Source organism: Penaeus chinensis, chromosome 2 (assembly GCF_019202785.1).
Source record: "Penaeus chinensis breed Huanghai No. 1 chromosome 2, ASM1920278v2, whole genome shotgun sequence".
In the NCBI taxonomy this organism is placed as follows: domain Eukaryota; kingdom Metazoa; phylum Arthropoda; class Malacostraca; order Decapoda; family Penaeidae; genus Penaeus; species Penaeus chinensis.
The window spans coordinates 720,565-730,564 of NC_061820.1; the positions used below are offsets into that span (position 1 = coordinate 720,565).

Below are 10,000 nucleotides of genomic sequence, written 5' to 3' on the forward strand. Positions count from 1 at the left end.
GACTTGTGCAAGTCAGGTTATCACCGTCGTCGTCGTCTTCATCAGCATCACCTTTATCTTCATCTCCATCCTCATCTTCGCCACCACCCCCACCCCCACCCCACCCCCACCACCCTCATCCTCATGGAATACACTTCTAACTATTTGACACGAGTACACCACAGTTTTTTTTTTGCAGAAACCTACATTATCTCTAAAAGTACAACACCTATAATAAAATAAGTCCCCCTTCCTCCTCCTCCTCCCTCCCCCCTACTCCTCCTCCCCCTCCTCCTCCTCCTCCTCCTCCTCCTCCTCCTCCTCCTCCTCCTCCTCCTCCTCCTCCTCCCCCTCCTCCTCCCCCCTCCTCCTCCTCCTCCTCCCCTCCCCCCCTCCTCTCCTCCTCCTCCTCCGGTTTTCCTCTTTCCCATGGTCTTCTCCTTTCCTCCCTTCCTCTCCTTCCCTTTTCTCCCTCCTCCTCTTCCTCTTTATCTCCATCATCGCCATGATCACCATCAACACCATCATCATGTCATTATCATCTTCATCTTTAGCTTCATATTCATCCCCATCATCACTGAGCATCATCATCATCAGCTTCATTATAACCATTCATACACACTTGTTCAGAATCGTCTCGAGAATTTCCCAATATATATGCTGTTGTTGTAGTTTTCGAATGAGCCAACTGCATTCTCGGTTCCCGGTCCTGCTCTGAGCCGCGCGCCTGGAGGGCTCGTTCCAGCTTTCGGGGGGGGGGGGGGTCGGTTCCGGGATGACATTTTGCTTTTATTGATTATTTGCAGCAGGGAGACAGATTATGTGTATGTATATATATATATATATATATATATTGTGTGTGTGTGTGTGTGTGTGTGTGTGTGTGTGTGTGTTTGTATGTGCGAGTGCGCGCGCGCGCGCGTATGTGTATATACATATATATATAGAGAGTGAGTGAGTGAGTGAGTGAGTGAGTGAGTGAGTGAGTGAGTGAGTGAGTGAGAGAGAGAGAGAGAGAGAGAGAGAGAGAGAGAGAGAGAGAGAGAGAGAGAGAGAGAGAGAGAGAGAGAGAGAGAGAGAGAGAGAGAGAGAGAGAGAGAAAGAGAGAGAGAAAGAGAAAGAGAAAGAGAAAGAGAAAGAGAGAGAGAGGGGGGGGGGTGAGGGTGAGGGGGAGAATAAACGGGGTAGATACCCTTAATCGGGAGCCGAGGGCAGCCAAGCGTTCTGGTTCGGCAATCGCGTCGCCGCCCGCTGCCTGGGCGGCCGCACTTCCGGTGTCCCTACGGCGCGGGTGACCGTCGTAGACTCGTGGCTCTTCGTAAGAACAGTTAGGTGATCGGCGGAGGTAGAACTAAGGAAACGAGAATGGGAAAATTGGGAGGAGGAGGAGAAGGAGAAAATGTGTTAGCTTGCCTGTTCGCGTCATATTGTTGGGTGTGTTTTTAGAAATGTAATTAGTGTCGTGTTTAGGCTAATTGCTTGTTAGGTTTCAGTGCATTTGGGGAGCGCGGTCTTCCGCGCAGATGTCTGTTGTTCGTGTGTTTTCCTGTACTTCCCTTCATTGTTCTACTTGCAAATTGTGTAGCCACTCATTTTTTTTTTTGTCTCCGCCTGCCTCCTCTGCCCTCCGCTCCTCCTTCCCTTCCCCTTCTCCTCCCCCTCCCCCCCCCCCCCCCCCCTCCCCCTCCCCCTCCCCCTCCCCTCACCACCGCCGACCAGCGCCACCTGACCCGCCCTCTCCTCCCGCAGGAATATGACCTGGAGCAGCGCATCGCCCTGGAGATCAAGATGCGCGAGGGCACGACCAAGCTGCTGGCGGCGTGCGGCGGCGCCCAGGGCCCCCGCTCCAACCTGCCGCACACCCTGGAGGCGGCCAAGAACCTCCTGACGTCCAACGAGCGCATGACCGCCTACATGGCCGAGCTGCAGCGCCGCCGGGGGGCCGCCCTCTGCGCCGACGGGTGAGCAGCCGCCTCTCCGGCTTTGCCTTCACTGGCTCTTTGATTAGGCTCATGCTTGTGATTGTAATTATTAGAATAATCTTTACATACAGGTAATACTAAACAGCATTTCATATTATCCTGGCAAGCCATCTCCTCAGCCAAGCAAATCGGAGTCGCGCCAAAGAATTCGAACGTCCCCGAATCTCGAGTCAGACAAGCACGCCAGAGGGGACCAGGTAAGCCATTGATGCGTCGCCACTAACGCCGTTCGCCCTCCTCCCGCAGGTCGCAGCCCTCCCTGGCGCGGGTGTGCCTCTCCGACCTCCGCATGCCGCTCATCTGGAAGGACAGCGACCACTTCAAGAACAAGGGCGACTATCGAAGGTGAGCCGAGGGAATGGGCCCCTGCGAGGCCGGGGGCGGGGGGTAGGGGGTGGGAGGTAGGGGGTAGGATGTGGTGCTGGAAGAGGAGTAGGGTAGAGGATGAGGAAAGGCAGGGGAAGGAGGGGGCGAGAGCGAAACTGGCAGGCAGGCAGACAGACAGATAGCCAGATAGGCGAGCGGACTGCCAGATAAACAGGAGACAGAGATCCAGCCAGATAGTCAGAAAACAGCCAGATAAACGGGTAGACAGCCAGATATACAGACAGACAGATAAACATGCAGACAGCCAGATAGGCAGACATAGATAGACCGACAGACAGATAGGCTAACTGACAGAGACTGATAAAAAGAGACAGAGACATTGTTAATTGAAATCCTTATGTGTAGACTTCTTATGATGGTGGAGACTCGAAAATGGAGGGAAAGGGACGGATAGAGACAGAGAGACAAATAATAAAGTTCTGGGAGAAAGAAGCTTGAGTTAGTTAACAAAAATGTGGGGAGAGAAAGGAAAGGGGTTAGGGATAATGGGAATAAAAGGTGGATAATGGCAAATGAACAAATTAAAATGGAACAGCATAACTTTTCCATTATAAACTAATATTTTATTAGTTTTCTGTTCCTTTTATGTCCTCCGCCTTTTCTTCCATAAGTCCAAACAAATTTAGTGTTTCCGCTTTGCCGTAAACCCAGTTTGAAACCAGCTCTTTCTTCAGTAGCATTGTTCTTATATCTTGCACTTTCTGACCGATCTTCCCTTCATTTTTTCAAACATATTTATAACGTTTCGTGTTCCGTAGCCAATTTTAATTTTCGTTCTCCAACTGTTTTCTAACATTCCGTGCATTCGGACCGTCCTCCCTTTCCCCGGAGAGATTTCTCTTTCGTGTATTCAGGCGTCTCCCTTTCCGTCCAGGTTTGCCGTGTTTGTCCTCCTGAAGATCGGCACCGAGATCTACGACACGGTCATGGTGAACCCCGTCGACCGCTCCATGACTGACATCTGCTTCGATGACATCATTGTCTTGTAAGTTGGAGTTGGTTACAATGTCATTGTTTATATTGGTGGCGGCGTCTCCTGTTTGGTGTTTTGAAAGAGTGAGTGATGGTAGTTCTTTTGAGGTGAGAATGATGGGGATAATTACTGTGTGACTACAAGTATTGTTGCAGTGATGAGGATTACGTTAATATTCTCCAATGGAGCAAATAGTATGATCATATAATAGATAACAGCAGACAGATAATACAGGAAACACCCCATCCGTGATAAAAATCATGCTTCCCTAAATTTTTCCGCCAAAGTCCGCCCAGAGAAGCTCTAATGCGTCCCTCGTACCCGCAGTAACGGCATCCCGTCGGGCTTCGAGTGCAGCCTGGAGGTTTACAGCCACGTCCTGCAGAACGACCTCACGATGGCCAGCACGCCGAGGAAGCTGAAGCGGACGCTGCACTCGTCCATCTCGCGCACGGTGGGCCGCAAGCTGGCCGCCTCGCTCAGGGACGAGCTCTCCCACGGCGAGCTGTAAGTAGGGGCGGTGGGCTGTGGGGTGGGGGTGGGGTTCTCTGTATCTACTCTCTTGTTCCTCTTTTTTGTCTTCGCTTTGCCGTGTGCTTATGCTTTCTTCCCAACCACCTCTTTCAATGTTTTTCTCCACTTCATCATAAACTTAACCCTTTCCTCTATTTCCTCTCCTCTTCCTACTTCTCCTCCTCCTCCTCCTCCTCCTCCTCCTCCTCCTCCTCCTCCTCCTCCTCCTCCTCCTCCTCCTCCTCCTCCTCCTCCTCCTCCTCCTACTCCTCCTACTCCTCCTACTCCTCCTACTCCTACTCCTACTCCTACTCCTACTCCTACTCCTCCTACTCCTCCTACTACTCCTCCTCCCTCTCCCTCTCCCTCTCCCTCTCCCTCTCCCTCTCCCTCTCCCCTCCCTTCCCTTCCCTTCCCTTCCCTTCCCTTCCCTTCCCTTCCCTTCCCTTCCCTTCCTCTCCTTACCGTCTCATTATAGTGTCCATTATGCATTATTAGTAGACCATACTGATATATGATTTACTAACAGTTTGACAGAACTGTTACACAAGTCCCACTTTTCACAGAGGACCCAAGTTCGAACTGGTTGCCACAGCAAAGTTGATGCTCGACAACGTTTCAAACAACACTGCAACATTTGACCTGAACATGGAGAACGTAGGTAAGTTTTCAATAATCTTTGCTGTTTGTAGGTTTAGGAATATTAAATATATATATATATATATATATATATATATATATATATATTTTTTTTTTTTTTTTTTTTTTTTTTTTTTTTTTTTTCTTCTATCATCCTCATTCTCTTCTGTATATATGGAACAGAAGTAACTGCTGGTGACATAATGGCATAGGTATTAATGATTACCTTATGATGATTTTTCTGGGATCTTTGAAAAAATTAATGCCAGCAATTATGTATTTGTATTTATTGAGTTTTCATGATTTTCATAGAAAACCGAGCAAACCAGTTGCCTCTGTTTGGCCACTTCTGCTGTCGTCTCGCCGCTCAGCCTGACTGTGCCACACAGGAAAGAATTGCAGGATATGCACATGTTGCGGTAAGCCTTGTCAGTATGCTTAGGACAGCGGTGGGAATTTACGGAAATTAGGGTTTGTTGGTTATAGGCTTTATGTTCTAGTTAAAAAATTGAGCTTGGAAAGTACTTTACTCCTTATCTGTGCTGGGAGATACAGACTGAGTAGTGCCCACTAGTTGCTAATTTCTTATATTTTTGTTATTATCCCCTTGCCAACGGGCAAGGGGTTAATAACACAATGCCATGCCCATTGTGAGTTTACTTGTTTAATTGTTTTAAGGCATAGATGGCTACACTTGCACTAAGTCACCAGTGAGCCAGTTATGAGTACTGCCTCTCTGGCTCGTTCACCCTTTTCATCGATTTACAAAAAATATTTATCTTATTTTGCTGTTATAGTAATTAAAATGTTTGTAATAAAAATAATGCCATCTATATTTATAGCACTAGTAAAAATACGGTTTTCCTTCCAATTCAAGGAAAGGTGAAATCCTTTATGGCTAAGCACTAGCGGAGCCAACTGTGTACAGAGACATTTCACAAAAATATAAAAGATGAGCACAGCATTTATTCATTTTCCCCAGTGGCAATGAGTTATACCATGTACTGTGTAGAATTACCTCAAATACCTATAGCACTAATTATATTTCTTACTTTGTTGATATAGCAACCAAAAAATAGTACGGATCCATTCCCCGGCAGTCACAGCTGTCAAATTTAGTGAAGGAAATTACCTTGTTTCTCATTACAATTACCTAAAGATGTTTATGTAAAGCTTTAAATTTTACTTTAGCTTATGTGAGAAACCATAACACTGAAAGAGTAGCTTCTACATACTGCAAAATGCTTGCACTTTTGACTCAAAATATACTTAATGAAGACTTGTGCATTCCTTGAATTATATATTGTTGCAGTGGTAGTATTCTCTTGCTGATCTAAGACTCTACTATAATACACTGTTCAGAAATCATAGATGTACAGCACTAGAGCTGGGGGTGGGGGGAAGTGAGTGAGTGAGTTTGTATGTGCATGCATATGTGCAATGAGCGAGTGAGTGTACGAGTGTGGTAGTGTGTACAAGTGGGTGTGTGTGCGTGTGTGTGCATACACAAGTGCCTGCTTGCATTGATTGCGAGAAGTGAGTGTGTCTTTGTTTATGTGAAATATAAATGCAACTTAGATTTTTTTTTATCTAACCCTGGTGCATATATAGTGTATATGTAACAAAGATTGAGATAGATTATCAATGTTCTATCCCTCCCCCCTTTCAGGAAAGTGAACAGCAGAACCCGTGGTGCAGATTGTTTGGATGGCAGCTAGAGGTGTGGAATTCGAAAGAGGACGTGCACCTTTCACCTCATCATCCCCTTTCCCTATCTGTGGACAGGGTGAGTGCATTTGGATTATGCCATGTTTTAATGGGAACACAGATTAGAACAAGTCTTAAACAAGAGGTTTACTGGATTGTCAGTCTGTTTTGTAGGATTTACAGGAGTATCATATACCTGAAATATGCAGCTGAAAAGGGAGTTAAAATGTCTGCGAATTTTATGTATTTCATCTTGATAGGGGGAAGTTTTGAAGGAAACTTACATATCTTGGTAACAATAATCATATTGATAAATGAAAGTGGTGAAGGAAAATCTAATGCTTTGTCATTGTCATGGTTCGTCTTAAGAAATAGTGATTTTAGACAACCCCTTTCCCCACAGCATACGGAGGTCACCCTGAATGGCTCCCAGGTGGTGGTGTCCAACAGTACAGGCTTTGACCGTGGCTCCTTGACGCTAGGCCTCGACTCCCCAAGTGAGGCGTCATCCTGGTGCAGGTGTCTCCAGCAGCATATCTCAGATCACAGACTATGGGGAGCAGCAGCTGAGGAGGAGATGGAAATCCTCACACCACAGCCCACACGACACAACTTCATCCTGCCCAGACGGGGACGTTTTACCTCCCTGTACGAAGAGACTCCCCTCAGAGGTGTGTGCACTTAAGTGAAACCATTTGGAACATCATGGTATCTTGAAATTTAGATAATATGATGGCAATTAATTGTCTTCTTTTTTTTTTTCTTTGAATATTTTCCTGTCTTTGTAATCTGTCAATTTGAGATTAGATTTATCCATGTATCTAAATGTAGATAGCCACCAGTAAAGCTGCTAGAGTGCCATTGTATGTGTAAAGCTTTATAACTTTTACAAGCATTTAGTATTTTTTATTTTTTGACAGATGGGTCACCAAGCTCTGAGAAGTCCTCCTTGGATGACATCTATGGTTCATCTGCGTTTGTCAACAACTACTGCACTCCAGCCCAAGTTACAAGGCCGAGAGCAATGACTCTGGCCTCAAGGTCCTCTTTCAGGCGATGGGGCTCAGTCAAGTGTAATATGCCCTTCTTCAAGAGCAAGAGTTAGAGACAAAAAAAACAGACAAGTAGCTGTTTGGAAAATGTTTTGGCAGCCTTTCCTGTATATATTTATATATATATTTGATTTTTTTTGTTTTTTTTACTTTTGCCCTTTTTTTTCTCTTGCCATTTTATCTCATTTATTCTTGTTTTCACTTTATATGAATGAACTCTATTTCATAATGAGCTCTGTTTTGTATTGTGACTGAATCACCATTGTCAGCTATGCAGTGACAAGGATTTTTTGTTTTCCTTTTGGATATTTCATCATGATTGAACTGTGAACTGTTTATGTCAGTATCTGATGTTTGCCCAGTATTACCCTTCTCTTATCTGAAAGCATTGTAAAAGAATGTGTAAGGTTCATCTCATAAATCAGTGATATATTGGAAAAAGTGTCCTTATATAGAAGACAAGTGCTGGACATGAGAGACATCTGGTAAAACAGTGTTGAGTGAAAGAGCCTGCCATTTTAAGTTGCATTTATTAGGTATTTTCATTCACCCATTCTCTGACACTGATTTTAAAAGCATATGCTGAAAAATGTAGGGTTTTATCACTTAACATTCATCTTAAGACAAGCTTTTGCAGGAATGCAAAACCCAGTAAAACTCAAGCTGAAAACATCAAATTTAAAGATTTGTTATTGTTTTCTTTTCCAGTGATTGTTCAGCATGAGCTTATAGAAAAGTATGTAAAACCTGAGAAATGCTTCTTTGGAATTTCTTTTTAGCAAGCTTAAAATACTGCTTTTTAATGTTGTGAAAGCAGTCTTTTCAGAGAATGTGGTCGTGTTCTCTTTTAGGCATGGTATAATGTCATGTCAAAGAAATATATTCCTGAATATTGTATTATGACAGGCACTGCAGTAAACTTTTCCCAAGTTGAAAATTACTCATTCTTTGCAGTTTACAACTTTTTGGACAGTCTTTTTTTTTCATGGTTTATGCAGTTAAAAAATATCTAAGTAATGAACCAGTCATATTCTTCACCTTTATTGCTTGACAGACATAGGTAGCTACATAAAGACACCAGAGCATATACTTTTTTACGTCTTTTTTAACCTTGTTGAAAATGTATGAGTTATTTCAGTGATAGGAAGAAGCCTGTGCTACTGATTAACCTGGCTCAAATGTATTGTATTAGCATAAATATTTATGTATTTTTATATATGTATGTATATGTATACACATTCTGTGATGCCTTTGTTGCCATGTGTATTAGATAATGTTTATTTTGTAGTACTTGCAGCTCATTATGCATAGAGGTTGTAATACCTGTGCAATTGATTGTTTTGTTGAATGTAATGTCTACCTAGAGAAGTACAGAGCATCTACTTACAATTTATCGTTATTTGAACTTCACTTTCTTCTAAATTTCATTTCAAGAAATTTTACATGTAGGAAGAAATTATACAAAGAAAAATGCTATTTTCTTTTGAGGGATCTTCAAGCTGTTCATCCCCATAAGACTTTTATAATATTGACCAACAAAAAAAATCTTGTGCTTTAGAATGCAGATGGATTAAAGAATTTAATGATATATACTTTTACTGTTTGATATTGACTGGCATTCAAAGCAAGTTTTTCATGACAATGCTTGTTGTGTGGAGTGTAAAGAGCATATATTTATTCTGTTTTATTTTATTATGGATATAACAGATTTTTTAAAAGTATATGGCTAATACTTAAGAATATTGAGAATTTGATATTTCACATTTCTTGTTTTGTCTATTTTTTCTCACTGGCTTTATGCACAGATTAGTTCCTTTTTTCTATCTTGTTACTCCTTTATGTACATATGGCAGACAGCATTTTGCATGTGAACGTAATGTAAGAAAGTACGGAACTCATAGAAGAAGAAAAGAAAAAAAACTGAACACGTGTTATTTATTTTAGACATTTGCAGAGCTCATATAAACTAACAATAAGATATTCATATTATAAAGTACTATATGAGAAAAAAAAACAATAGACATGCATTTAGTGACATCAGTAAAGTGGTGACTAGCAACATCCTTATTCTGCATGTTTAATGCTCTGCCTTTGCTTTGATCATGCCCAGGTTTTTTCAATTGTAGAAATACAATGCCCTTGTACACTGACTTGGATGTAAGAGCAGTAACATTTTTTTGATAGACATGTGTATATATATAAGAATAAACTCAAGAAGTACAGTCCTTGTCTTGTAGAATATTATACCAGCCATAACTTATTGACTTTATAACTTGCCTTTCTTGTGTAAGTTTGCTTTGTATGGGATATGCAAGGTAGAGAATAAAATACAATCTTGCTGTTAATATGGTTTTATGCTTGACTACCTTTCCTTGCTCAATATGTGACAAAGCATGGATTTTGATGGACAAAAGTGTGGATTGAATGAAAGTTATTATTAGTGGTTGTGTGAGGTACATGAATGGAAATCATTAGATTTATTAGAATGGCCAGTATGTGCATGTTGAAAGATAAGTTTTATATGGCATATGGGATTATCAATAAGTGTATTAATTTGTAACGTGAAATAGCAATAGAACAAATTCTACGAAAAGGATATCTATACGCAAGATAAACAAGATGATTTTGAGAATCTCGGATGGAGTAGAGTTGGTAATGCTTTCTCTCCCTTTTAGCCCCACAAGGCACGAATTGCAAGAATACATGCCATGCCCATTGTAATACAAGGTTTTTTATTGTGTTTACACATGGATTGCTCTACAAGTGCT

At 42.4% G+C, this 10,000-nt stretch overlaps 1 protein-coding gene across 3 annotated transcripts in view; it reads left to right on the plus strand.

Moving 5' to 3' along the window:
- The window catches only part of LOC125030470 (rhotekin-like), a 17,442-nt gene extending 7,865 nt beyond the window's left edge, over nt 1-9,577 (plus strand). For all 3 annotated transcript variants that reach the window (XM_047620512.1, XM_047620522.1, XM_047620530.1), the window contains exons 3-11: nt 1,729-1,940; nt 2,208-2,306; nt 3,223-3,333; nt 3,649-3,828; nt 4,401-4,495; nt 4,786-4,892; nt 6,143-6,259; nt 6,584-6,851; nt 7,101-9,577. In XM_047620512.1, the coding sequence (XP_047476468.1) occupies nt 1,729-1,940; nt 2,208-2,306; nt 3,223-3,333; nt 3,649-3,828; nt 4,401-4,495; nt 4,786-4,892; nt 6,143-6,259; nt 6,584-6,851; nt 7,101-7,285 (1,374 nt within the window). In that variant the 3' untranslated portion in view covers nt 7,286-9,577. The remainder of the gene's footprint in view (nt 1-1,728; nt 1,941-2,207; nt 2,307-3,222; nt 3,334-3,648; nt 3,829-4,400; nt 4,496-4,785; nt 4,893-6,142; nt 6,260-6,583; nt 6,852-7,100) is intronic.
- Nucleotides 9,578-10,000: the final 423 nt, after the last annotated feature.